Source organism: Macaca mulatta, chromosome 7 (genome assembly GCF_049350105.2).
Source record: "Macaca mulatta isolate MMU2019108-1 chromosome 7, T2T-MMU8v2.0, whole genome shotgun sequence".
Lineage (NCBI taxonomy): Eukaryota > Metazoa > Chordata > Mammalia > Primates > Cercopithecidae > Macaca > Macaca mulatta.
The window spans coordinates 36,233,565-36,257,603 of NC_133412.1; the positions used below are offsets into that span (position 1 = coordinate 36,233,565).

Here is a 24,039-nt window from a genome sequence, read left to right on the forward strand (position 1 = left end):
ACTGTCATCATTCTCTTTATCACTAAACTTAATTTGTACATGAGAATTTCACATGAAAACAAGTCTATCTGATTACGTTGCCCTAAAGTCTAAAATTAGAAGTTATTAAAAGGGCAATCACTAAGAAAAGTCTGTTCATCTGAAAGTATTAATCTATTTAAGAAAGACAAAAAATTAAAGATGTTCTTTTCCTGAAAAAGAAAACTACTAATTTTTTTTTTTTTTTTTTTTGAGACAGAGTCTTGCTCTGTTGCCCAGGCTGGAGTGCAGTGGCACGATCTCAGCTCACTGCAACCTCTGCCTCCTGAGTTCAAGCGATTCTCCTGCCTCAGCCTCCCAAGTAGCTGGGACTACAGGCACATGCTACCACGTCCAGCTAATGTTTTATATTTTTAGTAGAGATGGGGTTTCACCGTGTTAGCCAAGATAGTCTTGATCTCCTGACCTTAGGTGATCCACCCACCTTGGCCTCCCAAAGTGCTGGGATAACAGGCGTGAGCCACCACACCCAGCTAATTAAATTCTTCTATTACATTTAGAGAAAGTTCCATAATATAAAAACCTCAAAGAGGCTACTTTTTGGGAGAAAAAAAGCTCTTTTAAAATATCAAATCCTGCTGGAAGCAGTGGCTTATGTCTGTAATCCCAGCACTTTGGGAGGCTGAGGTGGGAGAAGCGCTTGAGTCCATGAGTTGAGACCAGCCCAGGCAACACAGTGAGATCCCTATCTCTTCAAAAGAAAAAAAATTTTTTTTTAGACACAGCTGGGTGTAGTGGTGTATGCCGGTAGTCCCAGCTATTCAGGAGGCTGAGGTGGGAGGACTACTTGAACCCAGGAGGTGGCAGGATTGCTTGAACCCAGGAGGGCAAGGCTGCAGTGAGCTGTAATTATACCAACCACTGCACTCCAGCCTGGGCAAAAGAGCGAGACCCTGTCTCAGAAGCAAAATAAACCAAAACATCAAATCCTCTCCCATACCCACTCACCACCAAACAGCCTATAGAGGAGAACTTTTGGGGGAACTCCTTTAGATCATTTACAAATGCTATTTATTCCTTATAATCACAAACTGCCTTACAATTTGCAAAGCACTTAAAAAAAATTTCAGTTGATTTGTCCAGGCACCCTATGATGGTACATGGGTCCATTATCACAATTTTACAAAAGAGAAAATGAGCCTGAGAGGTTAAATACCTTGCCTAAAACTTGAAAATGGTGCTGTCAGAACTGAAGCCAGGATTTCTCACGACCGATCTTGAATTCCTGCCACTATATTTTATTATGACCTGTATAGAACACATTATTCTAATAAGGAGTGGTGAATTAATTCAATTTAATTATCTTTGAGGCCAGATGCAGTGGCTCATGCCCGTATACCCAACACTTTGGGAGGGTAGATCACTTGAAGCCTGGAGTTCGAGAGCAGCCTGACCAACTAGCAAAACCCCATCTCTACTACAAAATACAAATAAGTAGCTGGGCATGGTGGTGCATGCCTGTAATCCCACTTACTTGGGAGGCTGAGGCACTGGGTTCAATCACTTGAACCGGGGAGGCGGAGGTTGCAGTAAGCTGAGATCGCCCTACTGCACTCATGCCTTAGAGACAGAGTGACACTGTCTTAAAAGTAAAATAAATAAATAAGGCCGGGCACAGCAGCTCATGCCTGTAATCTTAGCACTTTGGGAGGCTGAGGTAGGTGGATCACCTGAGGTAAGGAGTTTGAGACCAGCCTGGCCAACACAGTGAAACCCCATCTCTACTAAAAATATAAAATTAGCCGGACATGGTGGCACATGCCTGTAATCCCAGCTAATCGGGAGGCTGAGGCAGGAGAATCACCTGAACCCGGGAGGTGGAGGCTGCAGTGAGCCAAGATTGCAACACAGCACTCCAGCCTGGGCAACAGAACAAGACTCTGTGTCAAAATAAATAAATAAATAAATAAAAATGTTCTGAATGTTCTGGCTGGGCATGGTGGCTCACGCCTGTAATCCCAACACTTTGGGAGGCAGAGGTGGGCAGATAACGTGAGGTCAGGAGTTCGAGACCAGCCTGGCCAACATGGTGAAACCTGTTCTCTACTAAAAACACAAAAATTAGCCAGGCGGGGTGATGGGCATCTGTAATCCCAGCTACTCGGGAGGCTGAGGCAGGAGAATCATTTGCACCCAGGAGGCAGAGGTTGCAGTGAGCCGAGACTGCACCAGTGCACTCTAGCCTGGGTGACAGAGCAAGACTCCATCTCAAAAAAATACAAAATAAAAAATTTTTTAAATAAAGGTATTATATTTGAAATGGCAGTCCTCAGCATAATGACAAATTACATACTATGCACACTCTGTATCAAATTTCACTTCTTTTAGTAATAACAGGAAAATCAAATTACACTTCAGCAACAAAAACAGCAGTCATTACTACTGAAGTGGCATCTATGGTCCAGGTACTAGGATAAATTCTTCATATGCATTTATGTACTTGTATTTTAAAATTTTATCCTCACAACTACTCTGAAACAATTATGCCCCTTTTACAAAAGAGAAACTAACTCTGAAAAATTAGATTACAAAGCTAGTAAGTGGCAGTGCTTCAATTTCAACGCAGCCCAATTTCCATTCCTCAAAACCATTAGATCTTTGAGGAGCTACAATATGCCAGTTGTTTAAAATATTATCTCTGTTAGTGTAAACAGAAGCTCCAAAATCCACATGTATAAAATTTTACAACGTGAGACTCACTTGCCCGATGACTATGACGCACGGGCAACAAGAGGCAGCGCTGGGGTATGTAAAAATGGTCTAACTTTGCTGTCCCATACTATTTCCAACAGCTGTTAAAGTACAATCACACTGGACATTTAATGTTTCAGCTTGTAATCTTAAAAGCCATAAGGACAAGATTGTCAAACAGTGATGAAACTGGAGTAACAACCTGATAGATACATAATATTCAAGAAAACTGAAATCTCACATTAGCTTTGGACTGCTTTCATAATTTGTAACTTTTGGCTTGTTTTACACATAGTAAATTAGAAACTATATTGTAACTTCTTTCCTTTTTTTTTTTGAGACAGGCTCTCACTCTGTCATGCAGGCTGAAGTGCAGTGGCATGATCTCCACTCACTGCAACCTCCACCTCCCAGGTTCAAGCAATTCTCATGCCTCAGCCTCAGGAGCTGGGATTACAGGTGCATGCCACCACGCCCAGCTAATTTTTGTATTTTTAGTAAAGACAGGGTTTCAGCATGTTGACCAGGCTGGTCTTGAACTCCTGACACCAGTCGACTATATTGTAATTTCTTATTTTGTGAAAAAACACTTTCCCCTTCCATATTTTAAAATGAGTTTAAAATATAACTCATTTTAAAAAGCTATAATGTTGCCAGGCGAGGTGGCTCACGCCTGTAATCCCAGCACTTTGGGAGGCCGGGCGGGTGGATCACTTGAGGTCAGGAGTTTGAGACTAGCCTGGCCAACATGGTGAAACCCTATCGCTGCTAAAAACACAAAAAAGTAGCCAGGTATGGTGGCTCATGGTTGTAATCCCAGCTATTTGGGAGGCTGAGGCCTCCCAAAAGCTAGAATCGCTTGAACCCGGGAGGTGGAGGTTGCAGTAAGCCGAGATCATGCCACTGCACTCCAGTCTGGGTGACAAGAGCAACACTCTGCCTCAAAAAAAAAAAAAAAAAAGGCTATAATGTTTATCAGCCAGCTCAGAACCTAGTACAACACTATATACATGGATATAATATAGAATATGTATAATATAATGTGTATGTAATATATGTTATATGTACAATGTTATATATTACATTAATATAATTATATATTATATACACATAACATATACATATTATATATAAATATATTATATACATATATAAAATACATATAAAAATATATAATACAAAACCAGCCGATACTCAAGCATTATATCTTTTCTTTTTTCTTTTTTTCTGAGATAGAGTCTGACTCTGTCATCCAGGCTGGAGTGCAATGGTATGATCCTGGCTCACTGCCACCTTCATCTCCTGGGTTCCAGCGATTCTCCCACTTCAGCCTCCCAAGTAGCTGGGATTACAGGCACATGCCGCCACCACGTCCAGCTAATTTTTGTATTCTTAGTAGAGACGGGGTTTCACCAAGTTGGCCAGGCTGGTCTCGAACTCCTGAGCTCAGGTAAGCCACCCGCCTCAGCCTCCCAAAGTGCTGGGATTACAGGGGTGAGCCACTGCACCCAGCCACATTATATATTTTCTGACTGATAATGGAGTAAATCCTATGCTGGACACTAATGGAAAACAGGTCGGGCATGGTGGCTCGAACTTGTAATCTCAAACCCTTTGGGAGGCCAAGGCATTGGCCTCCATCAGGTAAAGGCATCATTACCTGAGGTCAGAAGTTCAAGACTAGCATGGACAACACGGTGGAGTCCCATATCTACAAAAAAACACACAAACTGGCCAGGTGTGGTGGTGTGCACCTGCCATCCCAGCTACTAGGTGGGCTGATGTGGGAGGATCCCTTAAGCCCAGGAGGTCAAGAATGCAGTGAACCAAGATTGCGCCACCACTCCATTTCAATCTGGGTGACAAAGCGAGACTCCTCAAAAATAAACAAATAGATAAATAATCTCTAAAAGTTAAAAATAAGAAAACAAGGTCTAGATTTCTATTTGGCCCAGCTGGGAGAAAGGGATGACATGGCCGTTCAACTAACTTCGTGTATAACCCCATCCTGTCAGTACATCCTGTCACTACATCGGCAGGTCCCTAACTTTTGTAATATCAAACATGAGAAAGAATTTTAAAGACCAAATCGTCCTTAAATTCCAACAAGCAGCACTATCTTCAGCACATTTTTGTACAGTCAGGTAACCATTTATATCTGTCCCATTTAAACCTTTGCTATCAAAGCTCCTGCAGCAAATCAACTAAACAGTTTCACCTCTTTTGTCCTACAGGGAATCTAGCAACTGCCACAAAACTGTGAAAGTGGCATGACCAGGATGAAGGAACTAACTGAAAGTAAAACACAGATTGAAGCCAAACTTTTTTTTTTTTTGGATACACTATCTCGCTCTTCTTGCCCAGGCTGGAGTGCAGTGCAGTGGCGTGATCTTGGCTCACTGCAACCTCTGCCTTCCGAGTTCAAGCAATTCTCCTGACTCAGCCTCCTGAGTAGCTGGGATTACAGCCTCATCCCACCACACCCAGCTAATTTTTGTATTTTTAATACAGACAGGGTTTCATCACATTGGCCAGGCTGGTCTCGAACTCCTGGTCTCAAGTGATCCACCAGCCTCGGCCTCCCAAGGTGCTGGGATTAGAGGCGTGTGAGCCACCACGCTCAGCCTGAAGCCAAACTTTTATGCTTTGAGGAAAAAACTACAAAATAAATTGGGCAGTAAACATAATCTGAATAACAAAATAAGCAAAATTAACCTATCACATCCTAAACTATCACAGTAGTAACATGGCTATTTTGAAATTACAAAAAAAAAAAAAAAAAAAACCTAAAATATTATTTGCATGATTTTAGGGTCTAAAGTAAAATGGCAAAGTAAAAATGTATATACAAGAGAAAGACAAGACTATAAACATTTATGCAGCATAAATTTGTATAGGTCCAAAAATTCTCAATGAAACCCTCTGAGATAGGTTCCAGAATTCACAATTTTCAGATTTTAGAAGAGTAAAATGTTGCATATACTATTTATTAAGTTAAACCTCCCAGTGGCTTCTGGAACAGTATTTCACATTCACAGAAACATTTTGTGCAAGGAAATGTATGCAGATTCACATCAAATGGGATACATTAAGACTACAAATAACTTTGCCACCAAACTTAAGAAAAAACTTTCAGTTTTCAGAATTTTTTGTATTTGAGAATTCTGAACAAAGAATTTTGGATCATAAATTGGCTTTCTCCTCCAAAGGCAAATTGGTTTTTATAAGGGTTTGCAATTTTCTTTTTCCTCCAAAGGCAAACTGGTCCTTATAAAGGTTTGCAATTTTCCTTTTTAAGTACCTCCCAAACAAAAACAAATCCCACTTAACAATGAGTTTTTTTTCTTTGAGACAAATCTATCGCCCAGGCTGGAGTGCAGTGGCAGTCATGGTTCACTGCAGCCTCAACCTCCTGGGTCCAAGCAATCTTCCTGCCTTGGCCTCCCAAAGTGCTGAGATTACAGGCGTGAGCCACTGCGCCCAGCCCAAGGAAATTTTAAAATCATTTTGCCAAAATACTTTATGGCTGAGTAACTTTTCCCCTTAAACATTCACAAGAGCTACGATAAGTTTAAAAAAAAAAAAAAAAAAAAGCTTAGTTATAAAATTTCTGCTGGAAGGGAGGGGAAGATTAAGAAGATATGCCAAACTGAAATGTTTCCAACAACAACCTCTCCTCAGTTGCATGGAGTATCTTAAAACAATCACAGGCCATGCCTTGAATTGTTTGCAAGTGTTTTAGCTTCTCTTCTATTAAACTGACATTTTACCAATAAAATCATTTTTCTGAAAGGCCTTGTACATTGTCTTAAACACAACAGTCATACAATAGGTCACTTTGGGTTTTTTGTTTTTGTTTTTGCGGCAGGGTCTTACTCTATTGCCCAGGCTGGAGTGCAGTGGTGCCATCTCAGCTCACTGCAACCTCTGCATCCTGGGTTCAAGTGACTCTCTTGCCTCAGCCTCCTGAGTAGGTAGCCCAACACCACGCCCAGCTAGTTTTTGTATTTTTAGTAGAGATGGGGTTTCACCATGTTGGCCATGCTGGTCTCGAACTCCTGACCTCAAGTGATCCACCCGCCTCGGCCTCCCAAAGTGCTGGGATTACAAGCGTGAGCCATCCCACCTGGCCCAATAGGTCACTTTGAAAAATTACTACAAAGATAATTCACATTCATTGTAATAAACCTTGAATATGCCAAAGGTGTATTTTTCAAATCTGTTACATTTATTATCTAAAGATGAACAGAATAAACATTTCTGGCACACTCCTTCAGGCAGTTGTGCCTACAAACATAAGACTGTCAAAGGTAATTTAACTGGGTTCTTAATGAGTTACCTTTCTACTCTACCAGTAAAAAGAAAATAGTCCTGCCTAACTCTCAGCACTGTTGTGAGAATCAAATAAAGCAATGCAGAAGTTTTTCGAAAACTGAAAAGTATATAAAACAATCTAGAAACTGAGTAGCAGAGGGAAGAATAAAAATGATGCTAATTTTCAAGCTTTAGTTTAGATTAGTCAGTAGTTCTTAACTCCAGGTGTACCTAAGAATCACCTGGGGAGCTTTTAGAAAATACATACTGATGCCTGGGCCCCCAAAATAACAACCCAAACCAACTCTATGGGGAGTGAAAGCCTGCTTTCTGTATTTTTTAAAACTCAAATCACTAATGCAGGTGCAGATCATGAGCCACAAAGATAAGTGAATCTATCTATAGAAGCTGTTAAGAATACAGGCGGAAGGTTATTGTGTTTTGATTCTCCAGACTACAGAAATATTTAAATTCTATCTACCTTCAACAAAACACCATGTATGGTGTGAATCTATTTTAGTTGTTAAAAAGGGGGGGGGGGAACCCTTAAACATAAACCTCCTGTAAGTACTTGCACACATAGCTACACAACTTAGATCAACATGTGGTAATATGAAATGTACTTTATGTGGATGATTACTGTATTAGATTGAAACAATTTTTAGAAAGCTTTACAGAGTAAACACGTACTTGATTATAAATATTATGTATGTATATCATATGTAAAATGTTACGTATGATAAATTCAGGGTGGTGGGATTATGGGTAATCTTCACTTTCTTTCTACTTTTCTGGATTACCTATTTTTTTTTTTTTTTTTTTTGAGACAGGGTCTTGCTCCATCACCCAGGCTGGAGTGCAGTGGCACCATTTTTGGCTCACTGCAACCTCCTCCTCCCAGGTTCAAGTGATTCTCCTGCCTCAGCCTCCCAAGTAGCTGGGATTACAGGCACATGCCACCACACCCGGCTAATTTTTGTATTTTTACTAGAGAGGAGGTTTCACCATGTTGGCCAGGCTGGTCTCAAACTCCTGACCTCATGGTCCTCCCAAAGTGCTGGGATTACAGATATGAGCCACTGCGCCTGGCCAAATGTAGGTTTTAATAGCTCTGATAAAAGGGCTAATTTTGTGAAATGAAAATGACATATACAATCTCTGAGGTTGGACAATATTCCAGCAAAGGTTCAGAGGCTTTTCAGCACAGCATCAATGTGGTAAAGAATAAAAGGACAATGTAATGATTTATGTGTTCTAAAAGTAAGTGTACTTTACATATCAATGTGTAAGAAGAAGCCATTAGTGCTCTTGAGAGGCACCTTAAAAAAAAAAGATAAAAACTATTAATCCCTGATGTACCTGCTTCTTACAAAGAAATATGCAATTAAAATAGGCACCAAAAGAGATATTTCTATTTTTTTTTTTTTTTTTTGAGACCGAGTTTTGCTCTTGTTGCCCAAGCTGGAGTGCAATGGTGCGATCTTAGCTCACTGCAACTTCTGCTCCTGGGTTCAAGAGATTCTCCTGCCTTGGCCTCCCGAGTAGCTGGGATTACAGCCACATGCCCAGCTAATTTTTTGTATTTTTAGTAAAAACAGGGTTTCACCATGTTAGCCAGTCTGGTCTCAAACTCCTGACATCAGGTGATCCGCCCACCTCAGCCTCCCAAAGTGCTGCAATTACAGGCGTAAGCCACGGCACCCAGCCCAAAAGAGGTATTTCTAAAAGCAGTTAAGAAAGCCCCAAAAAGGCCCTCAGTATTCATTCAACAAATATTTTTTGAGCAGTTATTATGTGCCCTGCTCTACACTAGGCGTTACAGACAGAGAGGTGAATGAAAAACTGCGTCCCAGCTTTCACAGAGCCTTCAGCCTTCGGGCGCCTAAGAAATATCTATAACAATTATATGCCCAAAGTCCTCCTCAATGCCACAGTTCTGATTAAAGTGTCCCTTAACATCTGAACATACTACAGCTGGAGGGAAAAAAAAAGCGAATTACAGTACACTATGTTACTATGTTATATGAAATGTGCTTTATATGGCTGATTACTACATTTAATTGACATAAGTTTTAGAAAGCTTTACAGAGTAAACATGTAATTATAAATACGTAGTCTGTGGTATTTTCCCCAAAAAATCAGACATTAGATGTTTGGCCAAACCTATAACCTCAAAATATACTTGTTTCTATAGGAGAAAAATCAGCTTTTACACAGCATTTTTAGTCTTTTTGAAGTCGCCAGGTATTGCAATTAAGTTTTCACGTCGGTAAGTACTGCAGTACACACGTTCTAAATCCTGTACTGATTAACCACATCACTTTTCCTGAAGTTAATTGGTGACTTTAAAGGTTGAAAATCTAAAAGAAAAGTATATGCCAGTGTCAGGTAAACCAAAAGTCTTTAAATCTATAATCTCTAAAACAACCTAATGAGAAGTTAGCTCTACCTGTTCAGCTACTTTTTAAACACACACCCAATTAATGTAACCATAAACTTCAATGGGTGAAGCTTTCTTCTAAGTTACCTATTTAAAAGTTCATAACAGAGTGTGAAAAGACTCAATAAAGCCATTCTAAGATACAAACGTCCACTCTATTAACTACATGTAAAGGAATTTTATAAATATGTTGTTATAAATGTCAGAGCCCACTATAACATTATCAACATTGTTTGTGCTTGTAATAGCTGCATTTAAAAAGTATTCTAGGAGAAACTTAAAAATGTAGGTTCCTTTCCCTCTAACCTCTCTAAATACAATCATTTTAACATACCTTTTTAAAAGTTACCCTATAGTTATTTTATAGGAGATAAGCTTAATGTTTCACCAAAGTATTTTTTCCATACCCAGGAAGCTTCTCTCTTGTCATTTAACTTTTAATCACTACCTTAATATTGTCATAAGAATGATTTCTTTTCCTGACAAGCTATTATACATTATGTCTTGCTGATGTCTACATAATTACCTCTAAGTAATCCCCTTCTTGGCACTTTTCGTTTTCTAATAATTTGTGCTGAAGAAAAACTATACTGATTTCCTATGAGCTTACTTGTTGCTTCCTTAAACATCATTTTGGTTAAACAAAGAATTTTCTTCTCATTTTTGGTTATATAATTATTAAATTTCAGAACTAAAAGAGCCTTATAGGTGAACCAGTAAAATTTCCAGTTTTACAAAAGATAAAACAGGCTCATTGAAGGAAAAGTGGCATAACCAAGATGCAATTATTTCAAGGTAGATACCAGTAAGTAAAGCAAGATCTGGCAAAAGGAATTGGATGTAGTAATTCAGCAACTTGACTGAAAAACTGACATCAGCCAAGCACGGTGGCTTACTTTGGGAGGCCGAGGTGGGAGGATTACTTGAGGTCGGGAGTTCGAGACCAGCCTGACCAACATGGAGAAACCCCTCTCTACTAAAAATACAAAATTAGCTGGGCGTGATGGCGCATGCCTGTAATCCCAGCTACTCGGGAGGCTGAGGCAGGAGAATCGCTTGAACCCGGGAGGCAGAGGTTGCAGTGAGCCAAGATTGCGTCATTGCACTCCAGCCTGGGCGACAAGAGCGAAACTCCATTTCAAAAAAAAAAAAAGGAAAACTGACATCACATTAAAACAATATTTAATATATCCTTGGTTTTAAAATCTGTTCATTATTGATATTTTAATAAGTTTCCCTATATAAATTTGGTTTCTAAAAGTTATTACTTAAACATCTTAATTCTTTTTTAAAATAGAGATAGGAGCTTACTATGTTGCTCAGGCTGGTCTTGAACTCCTGGCCTCAAACGATCCTCCCGCCTTGGCCTTTTGGGATTATAGGCATGAGCCACTGCGCCTGGCCTAAAATAATCTTATCACTGTGTAAACTGGCAGAGAAAACATCTCAAAGGCTAGAACTGAGTTGGTATGACGCATTTAAGCAAAACTGGCTCTAAAGATGATCAGTAGCGCTTGGAATTTGACACGAGCATTCTTTAACAAGTAAACTGGGTTCAAAATCTCTCATACTAAAAATAATAAAAATAAAATAATTGAATCAATAAGCATCTTTATTGTAAATTAATTCAAACTACGTTGGGAGGTGGAGATTTACATTATATTCTTTGTAATTCACAGGATTTTCATAACAATGATGGCCGGAATTCAAGGAGACAAGAGCTTTTTGTCATGCATCTCTTACAAGGAGGCCTGCTACAGACAAATGATTAAACGTTACAACTTTTTTTTTTTTTTTTTTTTTGAGATGCATTCCTGCTCTATCGCTCATGCTGGAGTGCAGCGCTGTGACCTCGGATCAATGTAATCTCCGCCTCTTGGGTTCAAGCGATTCTCCTGTCTCAGCCTCCCGAGCAGCTGGGACTACAGGCGCGTGCCACCACGCCCAGATATATACACATATATATATTTTTTGTATTTTTAGTAGAGACGAGGTTTCACCATGCTGGCCAGGCTGCTCTTGAACTCCCGACCACAGGTGCTCCACCTGCCTTGGCCTTCAAAGTGCTGGGATTACAGGTGTGAGCCACTGCGCCCAGCCCCCAAATGTTACAACTTCTAACTGAATACCTTAGGACCTCTTAACATCAGAGTTATGGAATAAAGTACAAATATAACCCATACAAAGAAAAAAATTAACAAACATACTGATAAAAATAAATAATGTTTACTTATTTAAAATGTTGTGGTGGCACGTGCCTGTAGTCCCAGCTACCAGGGAGGCTAAGGTGGGAGGGATCACTTAAGCCCAAGAGTTTGAGGCTACAAAGAGCTATGATGGCACCACTGCACTCTAGCCTGGGCAACAGAGCAATACCCTATTAAAAATATATATACACACACACATACACCCCTATATATACATACCTATATATTTACCTATATATCATATATATGATATATACCTATATGTCATAAAATGTATTGAAAAAATCCTTAAAATTTTATATTGCTGAAATTATTTCTAATGGTGAGATAAATGATGTTCCCAGTCAAAACTGAAAAAGGGGCCGGGCACGGTGGCTCATGCCTGTAATCCCAGCACTTTGGGAGGCCAAGGCAGGCAGATCACCTGAGGTCGGGAGTTCGAGACCAGCCTAACCAACATGGAGAAACCCCGTCTCTACTAAAAATACAAAATTAGCCGGGTGTGGTGGCACTTGCCTGTAATCCCAGCTACTATGGAGGCCGAGGCAGGAGAATCGCTTGAACCTGGCAGGCGGAGGTTGCGGTGAGCCAAGATCACGCCATTGCACTCCAGCCTGGGCAACAAGAGCGAAACTCCATCCCCCCCCAAAAAAAACAAAACTGAGGAAAAAAAAAAACTGAAAAAGGGATATACACAGAAATTAAAAGTAGATGAGAACAGAATAAATCATGTTTATTTTCAATGCTAAAATAATAGTCAACTCAAACAACCTGGGACTATGACAAAGCACAGCATGCTAGGTAAAAGATATGAATCAAAACCACTACAAGACACATGGTTAATTCCTGATATACTTATTTCTGAACTTTTATCATTTTCCATTTTGAAATAGCCTCTGGTTTGTTAGCAGTCTTCTCAGGACAAGCTTCTGTAAACACAGGAAAATGTATCTCTCAAAGTGATACACTGAGTCAGAGTTATCTGAAAAGCTACCTTTAAGATAACTTTTTTACTTCCCTAAACTACATCTTCATCTCTCCCAGGGAATGCTTCTTAGCCCTTTTCAATTTCCTTTGGCACAAACAGGGGACTTTCCTAACCTAGGAAGACTCAAAATAGTGACTCGTCCTCATCTCTGATACCCAGGTGTGCTTAAGATCAAAATTTAATATTCCCTTCTTTTCAAGATTAATCCATTTTATTTTAGTTGCAATCATTCAGTCGTTGGGAGTAACATTTGGATCACTTAAAGCAGTAAAGAAAATTAGATTACAAAAAATGCAGCAGCTGTCCATGACAAACTCTGCATGAAAATTGTAGGTAAGGACCAGAATACAGATATATCATGTCCACCCTCTGCCACTGTCCTTATAGGAGGGAGAAATTTGCAGTTATTCAAGTAAAGGTTTCACTCACCAAGAAGCCTTAAAAAATACCTAAGTTCCATTCATACTGCAAAATGTTCATTTAAAACCACTTTTAGCTAGTCACTAAATCATTATATCCTGGAAATAAATATATTCTGCTCTAGCTTAAAAGTTACAAAAGAAGAATCTTTAACATCCCTATAATTTAAACCTTTTTAAAGCTAATTAATCATGGATTTTTCCCTCTACCTTGTTAGTATGATTGGTGAGGTCTTTTTGAATTTCACTAAAAATTAGGAGGTATAATGGCATAAATGCAAATTAAGTTCACCAAGTCAAACAAAGTACTAAACATAAAGGTTACAGAATTTTAATATACTAAAGAAAACAGCAAGGAGGCAAGGTGAAAGATTTGGTAGGAATTCCATCAATACTCTGCCAATTGTGGGGCAAGGTAGACATGTGTTAAACTGTATTTTATTCAGGTCTTCACACTATGAAGCATCATCACACAACTGGACTTTGTAATTTTTTTCGGAAGCAATAAAGAACTGTTCTCACTTTCTAATCAGCTTCAGCCGAATCTAAAGGGCTACAAGTCACCCAAAGTCTGGCAACAGTAACTTTTCTTCCTTGACCCAAGAAGGCAGAGTGCCAGAGGGAAATAGCAAAGAGTAGCACTATATAAACAGGGCAAGTGGCACAAGAGCAGAGGCAAGTTATATAACCAAAATATATTTTAAAATATGTTCATAACTCGTAACAACCTTTGCCTTTAGTTGGTTTCTTGTTTGGAGTATCAGTTGAAACAGTTAATTCAATATTATCTGGATCGCCTCCTTCCTCTTCAATAGCCTACATTAGAAAGAGAAGTTAATATGCTACACAATCTATCTAAACTTATTTTATAAAAACGAAATGAAAAAAAAATTTAGCAAACCTCAAGCCATTAGAATTGCCAGTTATTTCATAAACCGACTTCAAAAATGAGCAATTAAACTACACGAAAGAGTGAGAGAAACTTTCAGGGGGAAAAAAATCATTAGGTATCAAAATCGCAAGGAGTTTTAAATTCTACCATGTCAAGATAATTAAATATCACATCATACTGGCCAAAAATCTAAATATGTTATATTGCAGAAAAGTTGCTAGCTACTAAAGTAAATAACTAAACAGAGTTTTCCTAGTTTCTGTAATGCAAACTTACTGCTACTCTACTACAATTCCAACGCTCACTCAAACCAGAAAGCTAATCAGGAATGAAAAAGTAATTATTGCGCTGATGCAAAAACTAAAAGCCTAGTGGAAAACAAAAACTCTCTCTGTCACCCACCCATCAACTCCCACTATCAATTCCCCCTCAAGATGGGGAAGAAACGGTTGGGCACAATTAAACGGTAACTTCGCAGAAGTCACCAAACTAACCATTCCCTCTGAGGCCAAGAAATGCACACGCTCACCATGGCTAAAGGCTGGAGACCGAGCGCCTCCCCGGTCTCCACGATCGCCCTTGGGAGGCCGCGCCGGCCGGCCGCAACCCTCGCAGGCTGGCGGGGACGTCCCGGGGAGGCGGAGGCACGCTGGGCTGCTGTGGCCGGTCCCTCGCAGGCCCAGCCCGGCCCGGGGCGCGGGGGCAGGGGCACCGCGTAAGGGTCCCCGTCCTCCACGCTCGCGGGAGCCGCCCCGGGCCTCCCTACCATGCTGCCCCGCAGGTCCCAGCTGCTGCGGGCGGCCGGAGGCTGCGGCGGAAGCGGGGCGCCGAGGCGCGGCCTAAGCTCTCCTCCCCGGTCCTTCCCAGTCCTCGCCGGGCCTCACCTGCTTGAGTCGGGAGATGAGCACGGTCTTGACTCCGGTGATGTCTAAGTTCCGCCGCTTCAGCTCGGACTTCAGATCGATGACCCGCAGATCGGTGATCTTTTTACCTTCCGCCTGACCCGAGGCGGCCGAGGCTGCCACCGCACCGGTAGCGGCAGCCATCTTAGAAGAGCAGCGCGCTGCCGAGGCAGCGAGTGGGCTGCAGGGCGGCGGCAGCAGCGCCAACTTCCACCCAGGCCTCGGCGGCCGCCGGCGCCGCACAGCGCTGCGCACAATGAGCCGCTGGCCCCTCCCCCGGTCCGCCACCCTAGCGCAACCTGCAGCAGCAGCCAGCACCCGGATGACGGCCGCGCGTGCGCATTGGCTCAGGGACCGGCAGCGGCGCGTACGGTCGGGCGGGCCGCGGATACTTGGGCGGTGCGTTCCCTTGTGTGTACTGGGAGGTCAGGCACGTCCTATCGCAGCAACGTCTGCCGCGCCGCCGTTCCCTCGTCGCTTCGTTAGCCATTTTCTTGCAACTCCTGAGCCTTCAGCAACAACGATGTGTAGGCACTGAATGACAGTGCGCGCGTTACTCAACACAAACCGAGAAGGCGCGCGCGCGCGCTGAACCTCTCAGGGAAATACTTTGTCAATTCTGCTGAATAATCGAAAAATTATCGCCGGTGTGCACCGACGATCTAGGTTCCCCGAGTTCCATTCAAAAGACCTCAAAGCAATTCTGGGACTGTTAGTGCAAAGAATAGGAAGGCCTGGCTTTTGACACATGCCTCATTGGCTGTTTCAGGAGAAAACATCATCGCCCTGCTGATGGCAGCTTAGTTCATTCTAGGGCTGCCCCTGCTCGCTTGAAAACAGGAAAACTTCTTTCGTGTTGACCTCAGGTTTGCTATCCTCCCCGATAGACGTGATGGCTCCACACGAAATTGTTCAATGAATGAGAAAACTAGTTTATAAGTACCTGTTGCCGTTATCATATACTGTGTTCACTATTTTGCCCCTCAAAATTTGGGATTCCGAGAACAGTGACCATCTTCTTATGGAGGATCGGCCTGTAGAAGTGAGTACCTATTTGTAATTTTACTTTGTATTATTCATTATCAAAGTGTAAGCACTGATAGAATAAAACGATTCTATAAATTCCATAAGGTGAGTATGATGCACAATTAACTATAATGTGTTTCCTGGTTTTACAACTTAAATTCCTGAGATCTGACTCACTTTAGGTTACTTTTTCTGATTGGCTCAAAAAGAAGAAGACTGGACGTTATAAAAGAATACCTGACATTAGGGTAGTTCTTTACAGTTTATAAGGCACTTTGACATACAGTAACCCCCTTAATCCTTCCCAACTCTGTGAGGTAAATCTCTGTGAGGCTTAGAGAGATTAAATGACTTGCCCATGTTCACACAGCTGGTATGTGGCAGAGCTGCGCTCAAATCCCAGCCTCCTGATTCCAAATCCAGCTCTGTCTCTGCTACAATATTGGTTTCACAGTAATAGAAGTTTAGAATGCAAAGGTTCCTTAGAAATCTCCTGGCCCATCACTTGAGGTCAGGAGTTCAAAACCAAACTGGTCAAGAGAAAAAACCCATTCTCTACAAAAAATACAAAAATTAGTCGGGTGTGGTGGTGGGCACCTGTAATCCCAGCTACTCGGGAGACTGAGGCAGGAGAATCACTTGAACCCGGGAGGCAGGTGTTGCAGTGAGATCCAATCACTGCACTCCAGCCTGGGCAACAGAGGCTGGCAACCCTGTCTCAAAAAAAAAGCAAAAAAAAAAAAAAAAAAAAAGCTGGGTGCTGTGGCTCAAGCCTGTAATCGCTGCACTTTGGGAGGCTGAGGTGGGTGGATCACTAGAGGTCAGGAGTTTAAGACCAGCCTGGCCAACATGGTGAAACCCCATCTCTACTAAAAATACAAAAAATTAGCCGGGCGTGGTGGCACGCACCTGTAATCCCAGCTACTTGGGAGGCTGAAGCAGAAGAATCGCTTGAACCCAGGAAGTGGAGGTTGCAGTGAGCTGAGATCATGCCATTGCACTCCAGCCTGGGCAACAGAGCTAGACTCCATCTCAAAAAAAAAAAAAAAGAAAGAAAAAAGAAAAAAAAATGTTCTGACCCAGTCCTCAAGATTGTAAGAGATTTACCTAGGGACTTACAGCTACACTGTCTCTTGTTTTTTTTTTTTTTTTTTTTTTTGAGACGGAGTCTCGCTCGGTCGCCCAGGCTGGAGTGCAGTGGCCGGATCTCAGCTCACTGCAAGCTCCGCCTCCCGGGTTTGCGCCATTCTCCTGCCTCAGCCTCCCGAGTAGCTGGGACTACAGGCGCCCGCCACCTCGCCCGGCTAGTTTTTTGTATTTTTTTTTTTAGTAGAGACGGGGTTTCACCGCATAAGCCAGGATGGTCTCGATCTCCTGACCTCGTGATCCGCCCGTCTCGGCCTCCCAAAGTGCTGGGATTACAGGCTTGAGCCACCGCGCCCGGCCTGTCTCTTGTTTTTGTTTTTGTTTTTATTTTTTTGAGACACGGTCTCACTGTGTCACCCAGATTGGAGGGCAGTGGTGTAATCATGGCTCACCGCAGCCTCAACCTCCCAGGCTCAAGTGATCCTCCCACCTCAGCCTCCTGAATAGCTAGACTACAGGCCCCTGCCACCCCACCTGGCTAATTTTTGTATTTTTTGTAGAGATAGGGTTTCACCACATTGTTGCCCAGTCTGGTCTCGAACTCCTGGGCTTAAGCAATCCTTTCCCCTCAGCCTCTCAAGTAGCATGCCAGCACACTCAGCTAATTTTTCTTTTTTCTTTTCTCTTCTTTTTTTTTTTTTTTTTTGTAGAGACAGGGTCTCACTATGTTGCCCAGGCTGGCCTCAAATTCCTGGGCTTAAGCTCTCCTCCTGCCTCAGCCTCCCGAAGTACTGGGATTACAGGCGTGAGCCATCACACCTAGCCCAAATAGGCTTTTAAACTTTTCCTACCTTGAAACATCTTCATTGGACTCAGCTATTTCCTATTGGCAATAGTTGTATTACTGTGTACTTGTCTTAATGAAAAGTGCATAGCTTATATTAAATAGTGATGGGGAGCTAAATCATATAGATGTCTCTCTGAAGATAAGGAAGATGTTTGACAAAACATTTTGAAACTTTTTAAAACATCAAAACCATAAAAGAAATAACAAGATAATGAGAAATTGCTGGGCCAAAATTTGAGAGAAGGCTGAAATCTAGAGAGAGGAGACCACCATGTGGAGTGAAAGAAGTTACTTGCTAATGCTGAAAGGCCGGTGAGATTTGAGCACCACTTTTGGGTGATTTAAGGGACAAAAGGTGGAGCCCAGAGTCTGCCAAAGGAAGGGGGCCTGATTTGCCATCCCAAACTTTGTTTGTTTGTTGTTGTTTTTTGGGGTATTTTTGTTTGTTTGTTTTTTGAGATGGAGCCTTGCTCTCACTCAGGCTGGAGTGTCGTGGCCTAATCTCAGCTCACTGCAACCTCCACCTCCCAGCTTCAAGTGAGTCTCCTGCCTCAGCCTCCTGAGCAGCTGGGATTACAGGCATGAGCCACCACACCCGGCTAAATTTTTGTATTTTTGTAGAGATGAGGTTTCACCATGTTGGCCAGGCTGGTCTCATACTCCTGACCTCGCTGGTCTCGAACTCCTGACCTCGAGTACTCTGCCTGCCTCAGCCCCCCAAAGTGCTGGGATTACAGGTGTGAGCCACCGCGCCTGGCCCCAAAGTTACTTTTGAAACACCAAAGGACTGCTCTCTAGAAGAAAACATGAACTTAGAGTAAGGAAAGCCTTGCATAGACTGCAGCCATCTTGATGTCATGCTAATGTCATGAAGTCATGTTCTAAGACATAACAGTGTCATATTAATGCCACTGCTACCTAGCAGAAGCAAATGTAAATTATCCTTGAAGGGAGATACAACACATTACCTATGTTCACAAATTGCTTTTACAAATATTTTTAAAGTTACCATGTCTAGGCCAGGCACGGTGGCTCACGCCTGTAATCCCAGCACTTTGGGTGGCCGAGGCGGGAGGATCACCTGATGTCAGAAGTTCGAGACCAGCCTGGCCAACATGGTGAAACCCTGTCTCTACTAAAAATACAAAAAGTAGCCAAGTGTGGTGGCACGTGCCTGTAATTCCAGCTACTGGGGAGGCTGAGACAGGAGAATCGCTTGAACCAGGTGGCAGAGGTTGCAGTGAGTTGAGATTGCACCACTGCACTCCAGCCTGGGCAACAGAGTGAGACTGCATCTAAATAAATAAATAAATAAATAAATAAATAAGTAAATATCTGCCCTTAAGACGCAGAGTAGAGGATTGGAGAAGGGAGAAATTGGAAATATCCAGCACAGAGAGTGAGGGACAGACAGAATTCAGAGAGAAATCCAAAATAATTGTAGTTGAAATTTCAGAAAGAAAAGAGAATGGGGTCAAACCAATCTCTGAAGAGATCATAGATGATAATTTTCTAAAATTTAAGAAACCTATTGATCCATAGATTCAAGAAGTTCCACGAAGCCCAAGTAGGATACATTTTAAACTCATACATGACACATCATAGTGAAACTACAGAAGATCAAAGATAAAATCTTAAAGGAGGCATTGCCTTCATAGGAGCAAATATAAGATAAATGTTTACTTTTCTTTTTTTCTTTTTTTTTTTTTTTTTGAGATGGAGTCTTGCTCTGTCACCCAGGCTGGAGTGCAGTGGCGCGATCTCGGCTCACTGCAACCTCCTCCTCCCGGGTTCAAGCGATTCTCCTGCCTCAGCCTCCGGAGTAGCGAGGACTACAGGTGTATGCCACCACACCTAGCTATATTTTTGTATTTTTAGTAGAGACAGGGTTTCACCATATTGGCCAGGATGGTCTCTATCTCTTGATCTCGTGATCTCGTTATCTCCTCGCCTCAGCCTTTCAAAGTACTGGGATTACAGGCATGAACCACCGTGCCTGGTCGAATGTTTACTTTTCTTTTCTTTTCTTTCTTTCTTTCTTTCTTTTTTTTTTTTTTTTTTTTTTTAAGATGGAGTCTCACTGTGTCACCCAGACTGGAGTGCAGTGGTGCGATCTCAGCTCACTGCAACCTCCACCTTCCGGGTTCAGGCGATTTTCCTGCCTCAGCCTCCTGAGTAGCTGGGATTACAGGCGCCTGCCACCATGCCCAGCTAATTTTTTATTTTTAGTAGAGACGGGGTTTCGCCATGTTGGCCAGACTGGTCCCAAACTCCTGACCTTGTGATCCGCCCACCTGGGCCTCCCAAAGTTCTGGGGTTACCGGCGTGAACCACTGCGCCCGACGAATATTTACTTTTCAACAGCAAAAAAGGAAATCAGAAAATAGCAGGTTGATATCTTATCTGTACTTAAATAAAATAATACCTAATAGCAAATAATAACTGAGGGAATTAACAACGGGTAGATCTGCATTAAAGGAAGTACTAAATGGTATCTTGAGAAAGAAGAAAATGATCACAGAAAGGTCAGACATGCATGTTCTAATTTCTAGGGTAGTCACTAGTCAAATATTAAAAGACTGTAACTTTCAAACTAACTAAGGTAAAGAAAATCCTCCAGAGAACAAGATAGAAGAGGGGACATAGAACCAGTAGGATAATTATCTTATGCTATAAGATAAACATTTAAAAACAAACATAAAAGCAATTACATTAAAGATTAATGGGTTAACTATTCCAGGTAAAAGATAATTGTCAGTCCAGAAGTTTTTAACTAGTTAGAAGAACACATTTAAGAAATATACACAAATGAGCCAGGCGCAATGGCTCACGCCTGTAATCCCAGCACTTTAGGAGGCTGAGGCAGGCGGATCACAAGGTCAGGTGATCGAGACCATCCTGGCTAAGAAGGTTAAACCCCATCTCTACTAAAAATACAAAAAATTAGCTGGGTGTGGTGGCACGCACTTGTAGTCCCAGCAACTCCTGAGCCTGAGGCAGGAGAATCGCTGGAACCCAGGAGTTGGAGGTTGCAATGAGCGGAGATTGCGCCACTGCACTCCAGCCTGGGTGACAGAGCGAGACTCCATCTCACTATATATATATGTGTCTTTGTGTGTATATATATCTTTCTATGTATCTTTATATATATCTATATATATCTATATATCTATATATCTATATGTATATGTCTTTTTATATATATCTTTATATATATTTACTTTTCAACAGTGAATATATATATTTTCAAAAGTAAACATATATATATCTTTTCAAAAGTAAACACATATATCTTTTCAAAAGTAAACGTGTGTGTGTGTGTGTGTATGTATATATATATATATATATATATATATTTTTTTTTTTTTTTTTTTAAAGCAAAAGTTTGGAAAAGATGCACTTTGTAAACACTAGCCAAGACAAAGCTGGTACAGGTTGAGTATCCCTTATCAGAAATGCTTGGGACCAGAAATGTTTTGGATTTTGGATTTTTTTTTCCAGATCTTAGAATATAATTGGCCCTTGAACAGCTCAGGGTTAGGGGCACCAAGCCCCTGAGTCCATGTATAATTTTTGACTCCCCCAAAATGCAACTACTAACAGCCTACTGTTGACCAGAAGCCTTACCAATAACATGTCAATTAACGTGTATTTTGTATATTATATGTATCGTATACTATATTCTTACAATAAAGTAAGTTAGAGAAAAGAAAATGTTATTAGGAAAATCAGAAGGAAGAGAAAATATATTTACTATTCATTAGGTGGAAGTGGATATTCAAAGAGGTCTTTGTCCTCATCATCTTCATACTGAAGGGAAGGAGGAATAAGAGCAGGTTGGTCTTACTATCTTAAGAGTGGCAGAGGCAGAAGAAAATCTGTGTATAAGTGGACTCCTGCAGTTCAAACCCATGTTGTTCAAGCATCAACTGTATTTGCATTATACTTACCAGTTGAGCATCCTTAATCGAAAAACTTGAAATCCAAGATGCGCCAATGAGCATTTCCTTTGAATATCATGCTGGTGCTCAAAAAGTTTTGAAAGTTGCTTTGGCCAAGGATTTCATGACCAAGGACCGAAAAGCAAATGCAATAAAGACAAAGATAAATAATTGAGACTTAATTAAACTAAAAAGCTTTTACACAGCAAAAGGAACAGTCAGAGTAAACAGACAACCCACAGAGTGGAAGAAAATCTTCACAATCTATACATCTGACAAAGGACTAATATCCAGAATCTACAATGAACTCAAACAAATCAGTAAGAAGAAAACAAACAATTCCTTCAAAAAGTGGGCTAAGGATATGAATAGACAGTTTTTAAAAGAAGATGTACAAATGGCCAACAAACATATGAAAACATGCTCAACATCACTAATGATCAGGGAAATGCAAATCAAAACATCAATGCAATACCACCTTACGCCTGCAAGAATGGCCATAATCAAAAAATCGAAAAACATAGATGGTGTGGATGCAGTGAACAGGGAACACTTTTTTTTTTTTTTTTTTTGAGACACAGTCTCGCTGTGTCGCCCAGACTGGAGTGTAGTGGCACGATCTTGGCTCACTGCAACCTCTGCCTCCCGGGTTCAGGTGATTCTCCTGCCTCAGCCTCCCAAGTAGCTGGGACTACAGGCGCCTGCCACCACATCCAGCTAATTTTTGTATTTTTAGTAGAGACGGGGTTTCACCATATTGGCCAGGCTGGTCTTGAACTCCTGACCGTGTGATCCACCTGCCTCGACCTCCCAAAGTGCTGGGATTACAGGCGTGAGCCACCGCGCCCGGCCAACAGGGAACACTTTTACACTGCTGGTGGAAATGTAAACTATTACAACCACTTTGGAAAACAGTGTGAAGATTCCTTAAAGAGTTAAAAGTAGAACTACCATTTGATCCAGCATTCCCACTACTGGGTATCTACTCAGGAAAAAAAGTCATTATACGAAAAAGATACTTGCACATGCATATTTGTAACAGCACAATTCACGATTGCAAAATCGTGGAACCAACCCAAATGCCCATCAATGAGTGAATAAAGAAACTGCAGTATATTTATAGGGTGGAATACTACTCAGCCATAAAAAGGAAAGAATTAACAGCATTTGCAGCAACCTGGATGAGATTGGAAACTATTATTTTAAGTGAATTAACTCTGGAATGGAAAACCAAACATCGTATGTTCTCACTGATACGTGGAAGCTAAGCTATGAGGATGCAAAGGCATAAGAATAATACAGTGGACTTTGGGAACTTGGGGGGAAGGGTGGGAGGGGTACAAGGGATAAAAGACTACAAATATGGTGCAGTGTATACTGCTCAGTGATGGGTGTACCAAAATCTCACAAATAACCACTAAAGAGCTTACTCATGTGACCACATACCACCTATACTCCAATAATTTATAGAAAAATAAAAGTTTTGAATTTTGAAGCATTTCAGATTTTTGGGTTAGGAATACTCACCCTATGTAGCATTTGGGGTGGGGGACCCACTAAAAAGATAGAAGACTTACTTAATATTGAGGAGCAAATCCCGGGGAAGATGGAGCAATTGTATGTTTCTATGCACCTAATAACAAAGCCTTAAAGTACATAACATTTGACAGTTCTACAAAGGAAACTGATAAATCTGCAATTTTTGTAGGAATTTTTTTTTTTTTGTGGGAGATTTTTAATACACTTCTCACAGTAACTAATTTAACAAGCAGGCAGAAGATCAGTAAGTAGATAAAAGATTTGAACAACGCAGTTCACAAATTTGACATAGTAGACAAACAAATGTAGAATATATATATATATATATTTTTTTTTTTTTTTTTTTTTTTTTGAGACGGAGTCTTGCTCTGTCCCCTGGACTGGAGTGCAGTGGCCGGATCTCAGCTCACTGCAAGCTCCGCCTCCCGGGTTTACGCCATTCTCCTGCCTCAGCCTCCCGAGTAGCTGGGACTACAGGCGCCCGCCACCTCGCCCGGCTAGTTTTTTTGTATTTTTTAGTGGAGACGGGGTTTCACCATGTTAGCCAGGATGATCTCGATCTCCTGACCTCGTGATCCGCCCGTCTCGGCCTCCCAAAGTGCTGAGATTACAGGCTTGAGCCACCGCTCCTGGCCAGAATATGTATTTTTAAAAGCATTCCTGAGCAGTTAGAAATTTGATGTTATACTACTCATAGAACAAGCCTCA

The 24,039-nt window shown here is 41.4% G+C and overlaps 1 protein-coding gene and 3 long non-coding RNA genes across 14 annotated transcripts in view; 1 reads left to right on the forward strand and 3 right to left on the reverse strand.

The window, feature by feature from the left end:
* LOC144329893 (uncharacterized) overlaps positions 1–15,055 on the forward strand; it is a 29,742-nt gene extending 14,687 nt beyond the window's left edge. The window contains exon 3 of the long non-coding RNA XR_013395627.1: positions 14,363–15,055. This is a non-coding gene — a long non-coding RNA (uncharacterized LOC144329893). The remainder of the gene's footprint in view (positions 1–14,362) is intronic.
* The window catches only part of SLTM (SAFB like transcription modulator), a 55,453-nt gene extending 40,303 nt beyond the window's left edge, over positions 1–15,150 (reverse strand). For all 11 annotated transcript variants that reach the window (XM_077939491.1, XM_015142379.3, XM_015142377.3 and 8 more), the window contains exons 1-2: positions 14,875–15,150; positions 13,827–13,914 (exon numbers count right to left, since the gene is read on the reverse strand). In XM_077939491.1, coding sequence (XP_077795617.1) covers positions 13,827–13,914; positions 14,875–15,036 — 250 coding nt within the window. In that variant the 5' untranslated portion in view covers positions 15,037–15,150. The remainder of the gene's footprint in view (positions 1–13,826; positions 13,915–14,874) is intronic.
* LOC144329889 (uncharacterized) overlaps positions 1–24,039 on the reverse strand; it is a 139,811-nt gene that overhangs the window by 91,923 nt on the left and 23,849 nt on the right. The gene's annotated exons all lie outside the window — the stretch shown is intronic.
* On the reverse strand, positions 3,049–6,324 carry LOC144329886 (uncharacterized). The gene is made up of 3 exons (XR_013395620.1): positions 6,084–6,324; positions 4,501–5,072; positions 3,049–3,417 (listed from the first exon to the last, which is right to left on the reverse strand). It is a non-coding gene; the product is annotated as an uncharacterized LOC144329886 (long non-coding RNA).